The sequence below is a fragment of the Mytilus edulis genome, chromosome 9 (assembly GCF_963676685.1).
Source record: "Mytilus edulis chromosome 9, xbMytEdul2.2, whole genome shotgun sequence".
NCBI lineage: Eukaryota > Metazoa > Mollusca > Bivalvia > Mytilida > Mytilidae > Mytilus > Mytilus edulis.
Window position 1 is genome coordinate 9,804,363 of NC_092352.1, and position 21,790 is coordinate 9,826,152.

General features: G+C 32.6%; 1 protein-coding gene across 17 annotated transcripts; it reads right to left on the reverse strand.

The window, feature by feature from the left end:
- Positions 1–6,625: 6,625 nt before the first annotated feature.
- On the reverse strand, positions 6,626–19,676 carry LOC139487610 (RNA-binding protein squid-like). Of its 17 annotated transcripts, none has more exons than XR_011655840.1 (10): positions 19,436–19,672; positions 16,653–16,693; positions 15,155–15,282; positions 14,605–14,760; positions 14,066–14,197; positions 12,567–12,663; positions 11,813–11,968; positions 9,457–9,495; positions 7,681–8,081; positions 6,626–6,866 (listed from the first exon to the last, which is right to left on the reverse strand). XR_011655840.1 is itself a non-coding variant. In XM_071272513.1 (10 exons), the coding sequence occupies exons 1-10, from the start codon at positions 19,582–19,584 to the stop codon at positions 6,859–6,861; spliced, it is 966 nt and encodes a 321-aa protein (XP_071128614.1). In that variant the 5' UTR covers positions 19,585–19,672; the 3' UTR covers positions 6,626–6,858. The 17 variants fall into 17 exon arrangements, 11 of the variants coding, with proteins under 11 accessions (XP_071128614.1, XP_071128612.1, XP_071128616.1 ...); XR_011655841.1 differs by having other exon boundaries at positions 12,585–12,663; positions 19,436–19,665; XM_071272513.1 differs by having other exon boundaries at positions 8,022–8,081.
- Between the last annotated feature and the right edge of the window lie 2,114 nt (positions 19,677–21,790).

Here is a 21,790-nt window from a genome sequence, read left to right on the forward strand (position 1 = left end):
AAAGATTTTTACTAAAATCCGAAATAGACGGTACACAATACAGTCATTATCATTTATGATAAGGAATCCGAATAAGATTAATTAATAGTTATATCAGTGACGGATTCAAAAAAAGGGGATCCGGCAGTTTGGAACCCTTTTTTAACTATCAATTCATTTGTATGGGAACATATATTTGGAATCCCCTTTTCTCCTGGATTGGACCCCTCTCCATTTAAAAAATGGCCGGAACCCCCAATGTATATTAAGTGGTTTATGAGGAGATGCGCTTACAAAACCGGCGAAACATATTGTACCGGTCCAACGGACGAACGGAAAGACGGAGTTCTTTATCACTATAACCCCCCGCTTGACAAAGTGGTGTACAATTGAGTGTCAAAGAGACAGTTTTCTCGTTTGAATTGTTTTACATTGTCTTATCGGGGCTTTTTATAGCTCACTATGCGGTATGGGCTTTGCTCATTGTTGAAGGCCGTACGGTGACCTATAGTTGTTAATGTCTGTGTCATTTTGGTCTTTTGTGGATAGTTGTCTCATTGGCAATCATACCACATCTTCTTTTTTATATAGCTCTACATCTTAAACAAAGTGAAGGAACTGTGATCAATTAAAGGCTACAGTACGGCCTCGAATGTGTGTAAATACATGCATTTTTATATAACAACTAAATCTGTGTGTTTGTACAATTTTAAGTATAACGGAGGACATTTCTGAAACTTGTATACTAGTATACATCAAACCTTCCTCTTATTTTAGCAACACTTAAACATCCTTATACTTAATGTAGTAAGTCGAGTACACCCTATCAAGCTAAAACATGTTTCATAAGTTTTCAGGATGTGAATGTATTGAAATATATTTGTGCTATTTAGAAAAATGCCACCTTCTAATGTATCGTAAATAACTTTGAAATCATCACTAGAATACAGTGACATAAAGACTGATCATACAGTTTTAAAATAAACAAGCGAGACTGATCGTACAGTGAGAACTTCAAACAAGTGTAATTTTCTTATTTCTGGCTTCAAAGATCTAGTTGAAACTTTTACCACCACTTGAAATATACTTCATTGAGTTAATTAGGTCTGGTTTTTACGTTAATTTGTACACTAAGAGGGTAAAAAGATTTTTTTTAGGTTCGCCGACTGATTTTCTTAGTGATGCACTTGAAAATCTCTTGATTAAGGCAAAGACACGAATATTGAATGTGCGGAATTTAATTCTAAACCATTTGAGAATGTCGATGTCGGCTGAATTAATCATTAAGCAATGTACAGATGATCAACTTACCGTTTAATTCAGTATACCCATCAAATTTAAAATGTGATCCAAAACGTTCTCGCTTCGAAAATCGCGACTTCCGGATAGCGTACAGAATAGTATCTACACTGTGACCTATATATTGGAAGGGAGTTTCTCCTTGATATATGTACAATATGGCACATCTTTAATATTAAATTTTTTTTTGCGGTTTTGATATTATTGCACTTTAATTTTGTCATAAACCTATATATATTTATAACATAGACAAGACCTGTGGATATAAATGTTTTGACAATTACTAATCGTTTTCAAAAGTTTCCATTCTCATTTTTTTTTTTGTATTTAAGATGCATTTAACTTGAGTTGAAAGATATAGATCTCATCATTTCAGTCATTATATTACAGATTCCAAGTCCATGCTTTTCAACACTGCATTATAACTTGTTCTGGCAATAAAATTCCTACCTACCAAGTCATGACCGTCTCTATTATATCAACAAGCACTAAAACATGAGGATCCGTAGTGACTAGTCAAAACTGTCAGATATTCTTAACAAGAGGCTCTCAAGAGCCTGAATCGCTCACCTTAATTTTTTTGCTTAAATCTTCCATCAATGATTATTTTGGGTTTTCAATTTATATAAATGGTTCTTCGATTCTGTCATATCTTCTTCAAAAGCAAAAACAAGAGTGGACACACTGAAATGTCTCGTTTGTCTCATGTTCATAACATAATTTATGATGAAAGTATAAAAAAAAACATTGTATACCCCAAGCATTACATTATTGCTGTTTACAGTTTATCTACATCTATAATAATATTCAAGATAATAACCAAAAACAGCAAAATTTCCTTAAAATTACCAATTCAGGGGCGGCAACCCAACAACGGGTTGTCCGATTCATCTGAAAATTTCAGGGCAGATAGATCTTGACCTGATAAACAATTTTAACCCATGTCAGATTTGCTCTAAATGCTTTGGTTTTTGAGTTATAAGCCAAAAACTGCATTTTACCCCTATGTTCTATTTTTAGCCATGGCGGCCATCTTGGTTGGTTAGCCGGGTCACCGGACACAATTTTTAAACTAGATACCCTAATAATAATTTTGGCCATGTTTGGTTAAATTTGGCCAAGTAGTTTCAGAAGGAGAAGATTTTTGTAAAAGATAACCAAGATTTACGGAAAATGGTTAAAAATTGACTATAAAGGGCCATAACTCCTAAAGGGGTCAACTGACCATTTCGGTCATGTTGACTTATTTGTAAATCTTACTTTGCTGAACATAATTGCTGTTTACAGTTTATCTCTATCTTTAATAATATTCATGATAATAACCAAAAACAGCAAAATTTCCTTAAAATAACCAATTCAGAGGCAGCAACCTAACAATCAGTTGTCTGATTCATCTGAAAATTTCAGGGCAGATAGATGTTGACCTGATAAACCATTTAACCTCTGTCAGATTTGCTCTTAATGCTTTCGTTTTTGAGTTATAAGCCAAAAACTGATTTTACCCCAATGTATTATTTTTAGCCATGGTGGCCATCTTGGTTGGTTGGCTGGGTCACCGGACACAATTTTTAAACTAGATACCCCAATGATGACTGTTGCCAAGTTTGGTTCAATTTGGCCCAGTAGTTTCAGATGAGAAGATTTTTGTAAAAGATAACTTAGATTTACGAAACATTTTTAAAATTGACTATAAAGAGCCATAACTCCTAAAGGGGTGAACTGACCATTTCGGTCATGTTGACTTATTTGTAAATCTTACTTTGCTGAACATTTTTGCTGTTTACAGTTTATCTCTATCTATAATAATATTCATGATAATAACCAAAAACAGCAAAATGTCCTTAAAATTACCAGTTCAGGGGCAGCAACCTAAAAACGGATTGTCCGATTCATCTGAAAATTTTAGGGCAGATAGATCTTGACCTGATAAACAATTTTACCCCACGTCAGATTTGCTCTAAATGCTTTAGTTTTTGAGTTATAAGCTAAAAACTGCATTTTATCCCTATGTTCTATTTTAAGCCATGGCGGCCATGTTTTTTTGAAGAAATTGGAATTAAAACACAAACTTTATTCTAGATACCCTAGGAATCAATCAGATGAAGTTTGGTTTTAATTGGTTTAGTAGTTTCAGAGGAGAAGATCTTTGAAATAGTTTACGATGACGACGACGACGGACGGACGACGACGGACGCCAAGTGATGGCAAAAGCTCACATTTCCTTTTAGGAAAGGTGAGCTAAAAATACAGATTCCATTAAGTTTATTGTTTCAGTCAAACCCGTGTATAATGGTCACACTTTGGGTAGGAAAGACTCCTTAAATTGAGGTCAAGATACGTTTTAAACGTCAGAGGACAAGCAGAATGTGACCTGCTGAAACTTTGGTTTAAATGAGGCCTGTATACAAGGTTATAAAATTTGTTTACACCTATCTCAAGTGAGGAACCTGATGTTCAGTGGTCGTCGTTCACAGGTGTTTCCTATTTCTTAGTAGATTTATAGATCTTTGGTTGTTTTACACTAGTCATTTTAGGGCCCTTTAAAGATTGCCGTTCAGCAAGAGCTGCACTTGACATTATAATGGTTTACTTTTATACAAGAGGCTGTCACAACGACAGCAAACCGGATTTATTAATATTTATTTGTGTCCTGGCAATATCACAAGAACCATTACTAATGAATGGTGAAAGTGAAAATCGTCAATATCAAATTTGACCTCCATTTTGTGATCAGTATCAACATCTTAAAATTTGAAAAGCTTAGATTGAATGGTTCATGAGAAAATGCAACAACGTGAATGGAAACGCCATTTCATAAGAACCATAACTCCTGAACGGTAAAAATCAAAATCGTCATTATTGAACTTGACCTCTAATTTGCCATCAGTAACAACATATAAAAATTTCAAAAGCTTTGGTTGAATGGTTCATGAGAAAATGCACGGACACGACCGGAAACACCATTTTTAAATCTTTCAAGAACCATTACTCCTGAATGGTAAAAGTCCAAATCGTCATTATTGAACTTGACCTCTATTTTGTCATCAGTAACAACATATTAAAATTTGGGAAGCTTTGGTAAAACAGTTCACGCGTAAATGCACGGACAAGACTGGAAACACCATTTTTCAATCTTTCAAGAACCATAACTCCTGAACAGTAAAAGTCAAAATCGTCATTAATAAACTTGACCTCCATTTTGTCATCAGTAACAACATATTAAAATTTGGGAAGCTTAGGTAGAACAGTTCATGCGTAAATGCACGGACACGACTAGAAACTCCATTTTTCAATCTTTCAAGAACCACAACTCCTGAACGGTAAAAGTCAAAATCGCCATTATTGAACTTGACCTCCATTTTGTCATCAGTAACAACATATTAAAATTTGGGAAGCTTAGGTAGAACAGTTCATGCGTAAATGCACGGACACGACTGGAAACTCCATTTTTCAATCCTTCAAGAACCATAACTCCTGAACAGTAAAAGTCAAAATCGCCATTATTGAACTTGACCTTCATTTAGTTGTAAGTAACAACATATTAAAATTTTAAAAGCTTTGGTTGAACGGTTCATGAGTTAATGCACAGACATTTGATTGCCGCCCGCCCACCGTACATCCCCAAATTAATAACTGACATTTTTGTCACAAAAATCCGGTTAAAAATAGGACTCAAGTCTCATTGGCAATCAAACCAGATCTTGTATCTATTGAATTGCATCCATACCCTTGGTTTTAACAGGGATGATCTGAGCGGGATCATCCCAGTTCGAGTTTCTTTGTAACATTTTGGTGGGAATGTCAAATCCACTATAAAACTTTAATTATACGGAAAAGACTGTCCATCAAAATTCATGTAGAAAAAATCTAGTGTATATGCTTGGATTCGAACTCGAGAACTAAAGCATATCAAGCCACGACACATACCATATCACCAGGACGACTGGATACAAACTAACAGTAACTTAACATACTTAAAGGAAGCAAGATCTTTTTATAAGTGGGACGAGTTGGCAGACTTGGTGTGTCAGTGTTAGATCACTCTCTGGCTAGGGGCGATCTTACACTGACACACCAAGTCCTTGTGGGATAACTATTAAAGAAATGTTTTATTATCCTGCACACATTGACCATCCTCTGTTAACATGGGATAATGCCAATTTGCAATCTGATGTTGAGAATTTTATGATCTACAAGGATCCAAGAGAACAAAGCCTAGAAATTTGTACATAACTGAACTATAAAATGAGATCAAAGTCTGATTGAAGCTAGTCAAGTCCGACAGCTACACCTTGCATTCATGTCATATACTAAATAAAGTTGATTCATTGCTTACAAAACAGTGTCCACTGATCCATGAATTGAGGTCTAGTTCAGGAAAACCTGTACAACACAAAAAGAGCTTGCAAGGATCCCATATTCCAAATATAGCAAGTTTTATCAAGCAGTCCCTGTACCATGAAATTAAGTCGAGGATAATCAACATTCAAGACATAAACAACATTTGGCATCTACATACAAGGAACAAAGTACTAAGATATTTTACCTTCTGAAGTAGAGCTTTGTAAAAATACTTTCAAGCCATTGATGATGCATTTTGCTACTGTCTTCCGTTGCCACAGGGACAATTATGACAAGATTTACAATACAAGAACCTTATTCATACATTGTTAGTCAAAATAAACTTATCACAGATGTCTTGCTTTTTTGTAATTTCGATAATGCAAGTATTGAAAATAAAATAGCAACACTTTAACATTAAAGCTGTTCCCTTGAAACAAACTTAAACACAAGCTAATACATGAAACTAAGCAAAAATTCCAAAGTCAATAGAGTATAACTTAGGGGGCAGGGCCAAATAACCTCCATGGTAATGAGATGACATTAATAATATAACTATACCAAATATCTTTAACTTGCCACTAGTGGTTCACCATTAACTAGACTTAATCACAAACTAATACATTGTTGTCGCTGCCGCTGGAAACAGCATACCCATGTCTTAGCTTTTCGACTTGTCAAGCGAGACAAAAAGGGTTGGAACTTTCCAACTTGTTCTTTCTGTTTTGATTCTTGCAATGGTCAATCAATGCAACAAGAATCAGCAGACAACTGTTACCAAGTGAGTGACAGACCTCTAGTGTCTTTAGAAATGCAAGCTTATTAACAGATATACATGACAAAATGAACACAACAGCAGCCCAAATTGACAATCAACAAACTCTGGTCTAGGCTAAATGCCAATTTTCATTTCTGAACATTTTTAGATGTGCAGGGGACTAAGTGGATTTGGTCAAGTTTTTTTTCAAGATATGTATCAAGTGAAGCCAAAGTACAAAAAGTAATATTTAATATTTTCAATTTTCCCTGACCAGGGACATTTATTCAAATTACAATATTTACACTATGTATTTTAAACTCTTGCTTTCTTGACAAGAGTAAACAGTTTTTTTTAAAACAAAGCAAAAGTTAAAAATCACATAGTTGTGTATACAACATTTTTTGTTAAAAAAGTTGACATGTCCATGATCGATGATATTCCATTGATTGATTGATGAGGGATGAGGATGAATCGATGAATTACCATTCTGTAAATAGAAATTAAATTTGTTCAAATTAAAATGTTCATACATTACCTTCAAGATCAACTGTTTCAGAAGTAGCTGCAAGTACTATCAAGAATAAATAACATCTGTTTTATATCATATCAAGGTCTTATTTGTGATTTTTGTAAATTTTCCCCAGAACATCAGAAAAGTTAAAAAGTTGTAAAATTTTTCACCAGTCCATCAATTAACCAGCAGAAATATTCTACATGCAGCTAAAATCTAGAACAAGTCGCACAACATTTTTTAGATTTTTTGTTCTGTAGCTCACTTTTTACAAGTGTTTAATTTCCTGATGCACTAGTTCTGAAATTGTCCTATAGCTTTTATTTTTCAATATTCAATTGAAATTTTAGTCATCTTTGACACTTTCTGGTTTCTGTGTTTTAGTTCTCATTGTTCTCTTCATTTTTTTGGGTATGCGTTTCATGTTCTTGTACAATGCATTTTATAAACTGAATGTGTCAACAAACAGATTGAAGGCAAATTTGAATATGAAACTGAAACAAACATGATTTTCTGTTTCTTGAGGTTAGTCTGCATCTATTTTTTTTTATATACATGAACTTGCTGATATCAGCATTACTCCATGAAAATGCATAACACCTCCACCACAATTGCCTTTTTTCTTACATTCTTTTCTTAAAAATATATAATTAATTATCTTGTGATAAAACCGTATCTAGCTATGTGCTTTATTTAGTTTTGCTGGCTATGCACACCTTTCATTTATACAGTGTTTTACACTGTTGTAAAATAACCCAGAATTCATTAAATAAAAAATTTGCCAACAAACCTGATAAAGCACACATCCAAATATGGTGGTAAACATAACATAATCACCGAAGAAGAGGCTTACAGAATCACATGTTAGTTTAACAGTAAATTTTGGAATACATTTCAAAAATGACAGAAAATTATATAGATTATACAATCAAAACATCTAAAATCTCTAGAAAACGTTCATCTAACAAAGGTGCTTGTTAATTTCTACCATCTGCATTTTCTAACTACGAATGGTTAGAAAATAAAACTTTTATAAAAAGGTGCACACTTTGTTAGAAGTATGAGAAATGAAAATACTTTACATTAAAAATGAGACCTATAAATTTCTTCATCGGTTGTATGGATGATAACCTCCTCCTCCGCCTCCTCGTGCACCTTTCTGTTGTTTACCATATTGACTTGTCTGTTGGCCTACAAAATATACATATGCTTTATCTTTTCTGCACTATTTTACCAGCTATCTCCTCCATTGGTATCCCAGTAAATGAGTGTTCATATACTATCAAATTCTTCTTATTGAACCTTACTAAAAATCTACCTGTGATTTCCAACAACTACATTGATCCATCCATAAAAGCTTAAATTTTTAAGCTTTTTAGTTTTTATTCTTGTATTCTGCCAGTCTGTATATCTTCAGAAGTCTGCTGTGTAACTAAAATGAACTTGGAACAACCCTAATACATTTTACTTACTATGATGAATAAATGACTGAAATGAGTCAGTTCTTAACACAAGCCCCTTCAAAATGCTCAAAATTTGTTACTTCTTTTTCCCCTTATAAATTAATATAATTCAATCCTCTACTTGTGTGCATTATTGCCAAGTCTCATCATCTTACTGGTGTTGCCAGCATGCCACATTTGAAATACAAGACCATTGGTAGATCTAAGCAAGAATGAGCTATAAGGTGTAATATACAACTGAAGGAAGCAGGTTTTAAATTGTCCATGTGTATTTATTCTGAAAGCACAACTCTTAAATTTCAGTTTACTTTGAATTCCTTTAAATTAAGAACTTTACATTCATTTACCTTTGAATTTCATGAAATATCCCCCCCCCCCCAAAAAAAAAACCAACCCTGAATAATTTTGAAAACTCAGATGGCCCCATAATATGCATTTAATTGTATCTAAGGAATCAGTTAAAAGATATAAATAAAAGTTGCTCGATTAATAAACATGCAAATAAAAGCTAACCCATATGTTACAAAGTCGTCTGAAATAAGCTTATTATATATATGTTATCATTTTACAAAAAAATAACAAAAGACAAACAAGGTATATTCAAGTTTATTTAACACTTCTTTTAAAGACAACCTTAATCACAGACAGGTTTTCTTTTAAATAAAAGCTAAGAAAGTTTGACAGCCTATGTCAACCCTACTATCAGAAGAAACACACGTCAATATGAAACATGTGACCCCTTTCTCTTTGAACGTGTGGACAGAAAATGCAATTCCTCTTTCTTGAATAAACTAACTTCAATCTGTAACCCATGCAACTACATACAATCAGGTCACTACTAGTTACTGACACACTGAACAAGTTTAGACAACTGCTTTTTTGTCTTAATTATGTACAACACTGAATTTGACATCTTTATTGTATAACGTCCCACTTAATGAAATGAACAAGAGAAAATACAAAGTTAAATTGCAGAAGAAACTTGAAAATGTTGTCCACCATTGAACCCTTGTAAGATTTTAAGCTACTCTTGAGTGTTAGCATCACACATCCTCTACAGGAACATTAAACCAAATAAAGCAATGTGAACTGCAGCAACCTACCTTGATCATATCCCCAACTTCCATTGCCATAATCGTAGCCTACAAAAAGATGAGGATGCATCAAACCAAAGACTAGTCAAATTTGATGATGCCCCATATTTTTGGGCTCCAATATCGGTTACTCATACAAATGAACAACTCTGTAATTCAGTGTGATCTTGCTTATCACATTTTTTGTATTTCATTGCATTATTTGTTTTGTTTGTGTGTCCTTATTTCAAACTTAGTAATTGCTTAGGTACCATATTCTGAAAATATTTTTGTTTTTGTCCAATTTCTAATGCAAACATTGAGATTTTTTAACATTTTATATAATTCATCTAATTAAACCAAAACTTGAGTGAATATTTATATCAGATAGTTAACCTTGAAATTAATTATATTATGCATTAGGACAGTGTGACAAGTGTATATTTTTCATCAATATGTTACCTATTCAATTCTAGAACAGTGTCAGAATATGATATAAAAGCAATAAAAGATAAGTGTAAATATTACACAAGATTTTACCTCACAAGAAATCAACTGACTTGTACCATTGTGAGGTCACAAGTTTTGTAAAAATGTTATATTATGGCTTTATCCCTTCATGTCAATTCCCAATAAAATAAATCAATGATAAAATCCTTTACAAACATTGTGTATAAATATCATATCCAAAAACTATTATGTTTAATTTGATACAGATAAAGATTTCAAAACCCTTTTCACATAAAAATTTTAAAAAAACCAACAACCTTGAAAATGTTAATGCTAAACCCCTTATACTTTTGGAATAGTTTTCAGTCTGATGATAGATATTCTTAGGAATTTTTTACTTGCATACACTTATTCTAATTAGTCATTCCCTGCTCACAATATTTTTGATTTCAACAAGTTAGGACAAGAATTCTTAAAATAATACAGCTCATATATTTATGCAGTTACAAAATATATTTAATGTAACCAAACTATCAAATCTGAAAGAAGTTAACAATTTTGATAACAGGTTAGTTTATTTCTGCATATTTGACATAACTTCAGTAGGTTTCTTTGATCAATATAAAATGATGAAAAAGGTCATCTCATCAAAACCTAGATGAAATTATGTCAAATAAACAAGGTCACAATAATTAAGACTTCCATCCTAAATTATATTTTATCCAATGAAGAGAACTTCGAGTTCTTTTGAAATATTGATCTGCCAACAAAAGTGTTTAAGACTGCCAAGTATAAAGCAAAGCTGACACACTAACACCATTCAGATTATTTTTAATATCATTACATAGTTATTGATTTTGGATTATTTTAAGACAAGAGGCTGTCACAACGACAGCAAACCGGATTTATTAATATTTATTTGTGTCCTGGCAATATCACAAGAACCATTACTGATGAATGGTGAAAGTGAAAATCGTCAATATCAAATTTGACCTCCATTTTGTCATCAGTATCAACATCTTAAAATTTGAAAAGCTTAGATTGAATGGTTCATTAGTAAATGCAACAACGTGAATGGAAACGCCATTTCACAATCTTTCAAGAACCATAACTCCTGAACAGTAAAAGTCAAAATCGTCATAATTGAACTTGACTTTTAATTTGCCATCAGTAACAACATATAAAAATTTCAAAAGCTTTGGTTGAATGGTTCATGAGAAAATGCACGGACACGACTGGAAACACCATTTTTCAATCTTTCAAGAACCATAACTCCTGAACGGTAAAAGTCAAAATCGTCATTATTGAACTTGACCTCCATTTTGTCTTCAGTAACAACATATTAAAATTTGGGAAGCTTAGGTAGAACAGTTCATGCGTAAATGCACGGACACGACTGGAAACTCCATTTTTCAATCTTTCAAGAACCATAACTCCTGAACGGTAAAAGTCAAAATCGCCATTATTGAATTTGACCTCCATTTTGTCTTCAGTAACAACATATTAAAATTTGGGAAGCTTAGGTAGAACAGTTCATGCGTAAATGCACGGACACGACTGTAAACTCCATTTTTCAATCTTTCAAGAACCATAACTCCTGAACGGTAAAAGTCAAAATCGCCATTATTGAACTTGACCTTCATTTAGTTGTCAGTAACAACATATTAAAATTTTAAAAGCTTTGGTTGAACGGTTCATGAGTTAATGCACGGACAACATTTGATTCCCGCCCGCCCGCCCGACCGACCGCCCGCCCGCCGTACATCCCCAAATCAATAACCGACATTTTTGTCACAAAAATCCGGTTAATAAAAGCAGATTTTTTATTGGAAAGAAACTTGACAAGCAGGAGGATGAAAGTCATACATTCATTATGACCTTAACAATAAAACAAACAAAAAACTGTAAATTTATTATGATTTTGTCTGAATCTTACCTCCATAACCTCCATATCCACCATAATAACTCTGGTCATATCCTCCCCATCCGTATCCGTAATTATTGTAGTAATTGCTGTCATAATTACCATATCCACCATAATTGTAGGCAGGGTAAGCACCTCCTTGGTTTCCATAGTAACCTTGGTTGTACCCTGCAATTTACCCATTCATCATTCATAATGTTAAAATGCAGAAATTCAATACAATGTGATGTTTTGTTTTTGTCATGGTGTGTGCATTATCCAATTTAAGAGTATTCCTTACAGGCACGATGAAAATAAGTTAAAAACATTTATTAAGCAGAAAACAAATCAATAGCAAAAACATAAAGCTAATAATTGCAAAATTTCTTTGTTTTCAAGGTATATTTTGTTGCATTCATACTGAGAATTATTTGAAGTTTATTATAAAACATACTAAATAAGAATGCTAATCGTTTTGTCAAAATTGCATGAAGATGAATGTTTGGTAATGGGTACATACCACTTTATCAACCTTAATCATACAATTAATTATCAAGGTTGTGAATTACCACAAGTTTGAAACAAAATTAGGCACGAACTATTCTAGTGTTGTAATTTTAAAGGAAAATTATAATCTTAATGCACCATAAAGTCCTCATATTCTATTCCCCTAGAAAAGTCTCACAATGAACTTGGGCAAACAATTTCTAATTGAGATAAGATTTATTTGTTGGTGATGGCTACAAAGAACAATTGGACCCATTTCTTCATTAATTTTGACACCAACCTCCTCCACGACCCCTACCTCCTCTTCCTCCATCAAAGAACCCACCACGTCCTCCTCGTTTGCTTTGATTTGTGGGTGTGGCTTTCTTTACATCAAACTACAAATTTGAAAAACACACTTTACTATATAAATCTTAACCTGATTTTCATATTCTATAAACACTTTAGTTTTTACCATTTACAAGGGTATTCTTTACTCAGTCTGAGAAGTTCCATAGTAGTAATTACACTTTACAACACCTGTTAAAAGCAAAAAAAGAGCAAGAACTTGTTAAATCATTAACAAAAATGTAAATAAACTTGATCAAAGTGATCTGTTACATTAATCTAGTAAGATTGTTTACACTTTTGTTTGCAGAGCTTGAACAGTTTTTCTTTCATATGGTTTGATACCTGCCCTCAACTGTTTCGGCTCCTTTGCATCCACTCAAATCCTGCATCCCGCTGGAAGTGGAACAAAAGGAGGGTCAGACATAGTCATCATAGTAATAATAACATTTTTTCCCAGCACTTTAGCCAACAACCACTGTTATTTTTATCTTTTCTTGTTAACTGTTAAGTATCTATATATGAATATATATTTCTAGCAAGGTTTGTACTTCTCATGTGAAAGCGTCTTTAACCTTACAATTCAATATCAGTAAATGTTCCAATAAATGTTCACTGACAGAAATCATAAATAAAACAATACTTTAGCTGAAAATTGAAAAGACTGAAAAATAGAATTTGTTAAAACAGTAAAAAATCATTAAATGTATCCAGATCTAAACAGACATCAAGATGCATTAAACGAAAATGCAGTGTATTCACTAATGATGCATACAGACCTATTTATGATCAATGAATGGGAAACATATCTGGAAGACCTCAGGTTAAACTTGCAAAACAAGTAGTCCAAATCCAGAGGATTGTAAACTTCCTGTGGGCCTGTGAAAATTGTTTTACAAAAAAATCTGTAAAGTTTATGGTCAAAAATGTTACTGAAGGATGTGAATAGCCATATAATAGAGACAAATTAACATGAAATAAAATCTCAATTTACTTTCTATCCGAGAATAACAACAAGATACAAGCAAACTTCTATACAAATTGCATGTATTGAATGCTGCTTTTTAATATGTTGCTCATGCTCATCTTGATTTTGCAGATTAACGAAAAATCATTGAAAAAACATTACTGATCGACAACTTGTTGGGCTATGTACTATAAAATAAAATTTCACTCTCAACATGACTGTATAAACTGATGTGTAAAAATTTCTTTTCTGGACAACTTTAAATTCAAAACAAAAGGAAACTGTTGGCAAATTTGTCTTTTTTAATTTCAAATTTTTTGATTTTCAAAAATGGTGTTGAATGGTTTGGGAACAAGAAGCAACCACTAAATTCATTGAGATTTGTGAATAAAGAAAATATAATTTAAAACTTAAAAATATTGCATCATTTGTGAATCCACTGCATTATTTGGAGCAATTTTATGGCAGCACAGAATCCAACATACCTCTTGAGAGCCCATTTTATGTGCTGTTTCATTTAATACTTTCTCTACAGCCTTTTCAGAATCAAATTCAACAAACACAAAGCCTCGTCTTTGGTCCTTTTGTTTATCAAATGGCAATTCCACTTTCTCTACCTATAAATACATTTCATAACACTTATAAATACCCAACATATACAAAAGAATGTTTATAGTTTTGATAGACCTTAAACAAAATATAAAACAAGTTTAAATTGTTACTGCTTTGGGTCTTTTTTTCAGACATGTGCACACCACTAATAATTATTGTGAGAACATTTGGTCTTTTTACAAGAACATTTGATCAATCTGATTTTAATTTCTAGAATAAATTTCACTTCTTTCTCAAATTGAAGATAGTTATCCACAGCCATTATTCATAAAAACAAACTTCGTGTGCACTTCTAAATGTTAAGAGCATGGAGTTTTTTTGAAATTCACTACCCAAAATCTCCCCCCCCCCCCATATGTAAATGAAATAAAATCTCTTGAAAAAATGACAATATATTTCACCAAGAGCTTACCTTTCCAAATTTGGAGAAATATTCTTTAATTTCACTTTCTTCTGTGCTTGGATCACATTTTCCAACAAATATTTTCTTTACCACTTCTCTTCTTGGATTTGCTTTTTTTGGGTCTATTGTTCTTCCATTTAATTTGTGTTCTTTCTCTTCTAAAACCTAAACAAATAAATGCCATTTAATATCTAAGCAAGGACAAATCTTTCAAGTATATTTTAACTATTTACTAATAATCTCGAGATGAACACGGTATAAAAACCATTGGAACAACAACCAACAGCTCTTCCTTATTTTGGAAAATGAAATTTTAAGTACAAAATAGTTCTGTACATACACTCGCCATAACTATGTATTAAAGCTTCATATTTCTATTTCAAAAAAATGTTATTTATACTTTTTTTCTCTGGTTTAAAATACAGATCAAATACTCTGTAAATATTCTCATGTTTAACAAGTCTTTGCTTTATAATGGAATTATACTAATTGTCAAAGAATGTTTATATTCAATCACTTTCAAATATTCATGTTCAAAAAATATTATTGAAACACGTACCTTGTCCACTACAGATGCTAATTTAAATACAACAAAACCAAATCCTCTTGATCTTTTTGTTTCAATTTCTGTCTTTAATGTGCAGTTTTCCACTTCTCCATATTTACAAAAATAGTCTTTCAGATCCTCTGAAAAAATATTTAGGACAATGACATTATGAAAAAGAACATTTGTTGAAAAAGCTAGAAAATTGTGCAGAAAATAATATTCAATACTAAAAATAGTGAAGACTACCAGTAAAGCTATTTCATGCGGATTAATCAGTCAATATTTTTTATTTTTTTCTTGCTACCAAAATAGGATGGCAGGCACTATTATTGGCACCCTTTTCTCCACATCAAAACTAACAAGACAACAGTAATAAAATATTTAATAGACCAATAAAGGGCAATACAAATTGTGTGTCCTTGTACAAGTCTAAAAGATGATTTTTTTCCAAATAGTTATAAAACAAATGGAGGCGGACTTAATAGAATTATTTACATTTTAGATTCTATTTGATAAATGCAACTTTCCATTGAATAACTGTTATGACAGAAGATCAAAGTTTCACTAAAAAGACATTTAAAAGGTCTACTGTGTACATATTTTTTTTTAACCCTTTCAACGCTACACAAAAAAATAGAAAAATGGCTGCTGCTGCTGCATTTTTTTTTATTTCATTCATTAGAACAGTATTTTCCTTTTCAGACTGCTGTATCTTTTTTATTATATGAGATACAGAGAAATTTATTGCATGAAAAATGCTCAGGAGAGCATGAACTGTAATGTTAGGCAATTATTTTACTGAAATTTTTATCAGGTTACCTGCGTTTTCAGGTAATTAACAGGTAAAAGGTGTAATTTATTACATTTGTGTTGAATTTTGAATAAAAACTACTTTTAGTCTTCATTTATTTTGTTGTTTTATCTGCCATATTGTAAAGAAGACACCAGTTGCCCGATTCCGTAGCGTATTGTACCATACATAACGTTTTATGTAATCGTGGCACAAATAAATAGCTCCGTCCTAAAAAATTTCAGTCAACCTCCGTTTTCCCCCCTTTTTCTACGTCTCGTAATGATCGATCAAATCATATTTCCCACACGAATTTAATGTAATAAACACATTGAGATAACAAGAAACCTTTTAACTAATCCTCGTTGATAGTTTCGCCAAGGAAATGCTGAAATTTTTCCATATTTACAGCTTCGTTTCCGATTTTCGCCATTTGCATTTATCAAAATATTTGTTTTTATTTTCCTTCTATTTTCCTTCTACTGCATGATTTTACTATAAAAATTGTCGGGATTTCAAGCGCAAATGAGATCTTGCATATCCTAGATTCAAACGATGAAAAATTAGAGAGAACCCGAATGAAAACCGAATGGTTTATGAGTCCTAATGAAAAATCCTTTTTCATCGCGGCATATGCCGCGAATAGCAGTGGCGAACGGCATACGTCATCGCGGCATATGCCGTGTATAGCGTTGAAAGGGTTAACATAATTGTACTTACTTTGTGTAGTTTCCCAGCTCAGATTACCAACAAACAATTTTCTGAAAGAGATGAAATCAGATGTAATAACCAAGTTCCAATGTCACCAATTTGATGTACAAAATAAATCGATGACGACGATACCAATGTGATACCAATATACGACCAAAAAATTTGTAATTTTTGCGGTCGTATAAAAAAATTCTTCTGTCTCTATAACACATATATTCACTATTTACATTTGCCTTTTCCAATTTTTTTTTTAAATTGTGCAATATCGACAGAAAGCAGTGCCCATTCTAAACAGGAGATCACTGACAATTTTCTTGCGCTTATTTTGTACTTGTCAGACATCCGTACATATATACACTTTCGTGTGCCTTACTATGATCAACATTTCCGAGTCCAGATAATCCACTTTTTCCAACATACACAATGCATTCTACTTTCAATCTCTGAAAGGATGCCAGAAGTTTGACATCTTAAAATATTTCAACCAATCAATATTGATTTCCATTCACTAAGATCTTGTTCATACCCAAGATCCTAGTGACCGGAAATCAACATTGTTTGGTTGTTAGGGTATGGGTAGGTAGGTCAATTATTTTTATTTTATTCCTTGATACGGTTTTCTATATTGAATTTGTACAAAATTCAACAAGTAAGGCTCAAGTCAAGAAAAGTGGGGTATTTCCTGTATTCCAATTCAGTGAACACCCCAGTTTTCTGGTGTTGAAAAAAACAGTATACAGGGACCTCCTTATTTTCCTGTTCATTTAATGTAATGAAATCTTCAAAAGCACACATTCTACTTGTGATAACAATGCTTAATAATAGCAAGTGTTTTTTAAGTCAAAAAATCAAGCTTTATTTCAAGTCTAATTTGATGCATAACTCGCAACAAAACAATTTCTTTGTTCACCAATTCATACCTTGATCATCAATTATGAGATGACAAAAAGATACATGTATGTTAATCACTTGGGAATTAATATTCAATGAATAAAAATTTTCAATACAAGTGAACATAATTCAGTTATGTTCAGTTACATCTGCAGGATCATGCAGCTTGATTCAATCGATTCCTAAACAAAGATTTGTATGTTTTTTTCAATTCTAGAAGAAACAAGGCTTCACTTTATATTCATGTTTTGTATTTCCTAAAATACTTTCACAAGTATTTACGAATTCTACAGATGCAGTTATATAGACAATAACTGTTTAGTGTCTTTAAATATCAGCTGTATTTGTACGAGGCTAGGAAACAAGGTGTATGCGAGCTTTTAGCGAGCTACTACACCTGTTTCGAGCTGAGTACAAATACAGCTGATATTTAAAGACACTAAACAGTTATTGTCTTTATCCTGCAATTAATTCGGTAAATTGTTTGTGTTTTAAAAGGCACAAAAACTAACATATTTAGTATTTTTTTTAGATTTGTAATCCTTTGAGGCCTGCGTAGTAATATCCTAATCACACATTACACTGAAGACGGGTTCGCAAAAAAAAAAGAATCTTGAATGGTCAACAATAAAACATCGCTCAAGGTGAATAATTATCTATTTTAACATCACAACTAATTTCAACAGTAAAAACAAATAACAAAACATTGTCAAATTTGAAACAGAAGTGTACGAGTTGTCCTACGCTTCAGACTTAAAATTCAATAAACATGCATGCTGAAATTGACATGGTTGATTTTGTAACACAATCATACACATTCAAGTTTTGAAATCGACAATTGTCATCATCATTAGAATGCAACTGGAATACACATTCTGAGGTCACACAGGTTCAAACAATACTCAGTCCGGCAGAAGGCGGAGCTTTAAAGCGATTATCTGTATAGTATACAGATACAGCATAGCGATATCTGTAGGGCTGTATCTGTATAGTAGGACACCCAATTGCAGGATAAAAAGTTAAAACGTGCCCTTTTGAAATTTTCATGCAATGTTTACAGGTAACTTCTTATCACTTGTGACATTAGCAAGTCAAAAATCCATTTAAGTAACAATGTTGGTCTAGTCTTCTCAGTACCTATTCGTTTGAAAACCTGGTAACGGGCTACAATGGGTAGTGACAGGCTTTGTATGCTCCATGTGCATAGGAATGACACAGTTGACAAAGAACGTGTGTTGAAGCTTTTCGATAGTACAGGTCACAGAAGAATCAAGAAAGTTTTGGTCGACCAACAGAGATGAACTGTAATATTGAATTTTGTTTTGTTACTTACTATGCTAGCTAATAAAAAAAAACGCATTTCTAAAGCTACGGTTCCGCAGCTAATAAATACATTGACCTCTCCCAAAGTAATGCTGAAATAAACTTTTTCCGTTTCACAATGTTTCAGACACCCAAAACCCCCTTAAAAAAAAAGTTCCCTCGCTCAGCTTGGCGATTTTTTTTTAAATATGATATACAATTTAAACAATATAAAATCTATTGAGAAATCATCTTGAAATGGGTTTTTCTGCTTCATAATTTAGGATCATAATAACTGGACCAATATAGCCTTGTTTTAACTTTAGAATTTCAAACAAACCGGTATATAATCTCATCTTCAAGCAATTGTTACGTATCAATATAAATCTGTATAAATATGTATTCTGTATGACGTCACATGTGTAAACTTGCGTGAATTTTCACCGAAGTATTTGAATAAAATTTCGACATTAGGTTTTGTCTCTTGATTCATGAAACATTAATTTTGAAAGACTATCGATGAACAGTGGCAGATAAAAGACGTGAACCTAGTTTATTACATACAAAATGTTTAAAGAACAATGCGGCGGCTTTTTTACCTGTCGTCTTCATCTTCAGGATTTCCTCCTTCGGCCTGATCTCCACCTCCAGATTCGTCTCCTTCCATTGGTTCTACTGCGTTTTCTGTGAACTCCTCGCCATTTTGTTGTTCAATCTGCTCAGCTACAGGAGTTTCTTCTTCTGCCATTTTTAAAATTGTTCTTTCTTTACACAGGACGACTTCTTCGCACAAAGGACTCCAACAAAATGGCTGCACCAAAGCGTGGTCGGCTGAAATATTGACTTCTGATTGGTCAATAGAAAATTGTATCAATGCACATATTTATTTCATTTTTATTTTTCAATTCCTTCTAAAAAAAAAACAATGCTAGTATTTTATAAGAAAATTATAGTTTCCATTTAATTATGTGATTCTTCTATTTTAATAATATTTAAAATGTTGATCTCCGGTGATTTCCGGAAAAAAACGAGCCAGTATATTTTCGCCCTACATCTTATCGTCCCTACGAAATCACATACAGACTATATCTTTGACCTTATAAGATAAGTATTATGTCCCAAAGCCTTGACTCCATAGAAATCAGCACTTCGAAACTATGTTATTTTGGCACTAAGGTCTGAATTTAAAAGGATAACAAGACACTTCGACACTAAGACAAATCGACATAGAGACAATTCGGCACAAAGGAAATTCGGCACAGAGACATTTCGACACACAGACAATTCGACAATGACACTTTACGACAAAAAGACAATTCGGCACCTAATACGAAACAAAATAGACACCATCTAGCCCATTTCGTGACCAAGACAATTCGACAATTTTAAAACTAAAATAAAATATGCAATACTAAATTTGATGTTGTCTAATTAAATATCATTTGATTAAATCACAATTGATTGAAAAAATGTTAATGGTTTGAAAGCTAATAAATGAAATAAACACAAGATTTGTGTTATCTTCATGAGATGCGGCCGATTTGTCTTGATGCCGAATTGTCTAGAATTCCGTTAAAACTACTTATTTGGGCTCTTCATTCGAAAAAATATTTTATTTTTGATTCGGCATAGCATAAAACATACTAACATGAGCGCCAGTGATCTTTTTACCGAATACAAAACCGTATACAAAACAAAGTAAAACAAAGCATCATTTACAAAGCCAAGCAACAATCATTTTTTATCTTCAGATTTCTGTAGTCGGGATTCTACTTCGTCAAAATTATCTCCCCATATAGTACTGCAACCAGAGTTCATTTTTTAAAACTTTAATGGTCCGGAAGAACACACACCTAAATTATATATCGATGGAAAGAGGAAAACGTGTATAATAAGAAAAGTTGGGTCGTAAAAATCCAGAGTGGTCACAATTTTGTGAAATTGAGGTCAAAGGTCAGACCTAAAAATATCAACATTTCAACCACAAGGACAAAAAGGAGAAATATTCTGATATTTATTCAATAGAATGCTACAAAAACGATTCAATCATAAGCATATGGTATAAACGATGTTAAAATGACAAATTTGACTACTTATATGAAAAGCTGCCATTAAAAAATGGCGTTGATTTGGAACCTTCTGATTTTTTTCCATTTAAGACATAGCAAAAGAAGAAGTGGCCTTGACCTTTTCACATCCATAAACTTTCATATTGTGTATAGTATTTCACTATAGTATATTACAGAATTATTTTCTAAAGTATAAAACACCAGTTTATCAAATTATTTCAATATTTTTTCTATCTTTGAAAAAAACAAAATTCAAGCGCTGAAACAGTGTTTTTAATTTTGCATCTTAAAGTTTGTGTATTTTGTGAAAATTAGTATCTAGTTATAGATAAATACATATTGTGTATTTGCAAAGTCTAGACAGAGCAGGTATAACACAAAATATACTATAGTCACACGAGGCGAATGCGAGGTTTAAAAAAAAATGAGCGTAAAACAAAGTCAGTTTGGTACATGAACATTTTTTTAGTGGGATAATCCTGGTAAAAAAGTTAACTCATTAATTTTTTAAGGGAAGGATGAAAAATTATACAATGCAATGCCAATTTTCTAATGTTGTAATTCAAAATCAGTCATGATCCTTATATAACTTTTAAAAATGGCACACAATAGCTCAAGTATTCATAAAATAAGGACATGAATCAATCTCTTAGTCATCATATGCGGATTCAGTACGCGTATTAGCATTACAAGACACTTCCCTTTTTCATAAGAACAAGTTCGGCGTAGGACAGAGTGTGTTCAAAGCAAACACAGTTTTTGAGTACAAATGCTATCTGGAGCGTAAATACCGTCATGATTCGGTCAAACTCGTCAGATATAGTCTTACCTTTGCATAGGAAACACAAAAGAAATGTGAGTACAAAGTTTCGATCAATGTTAGTG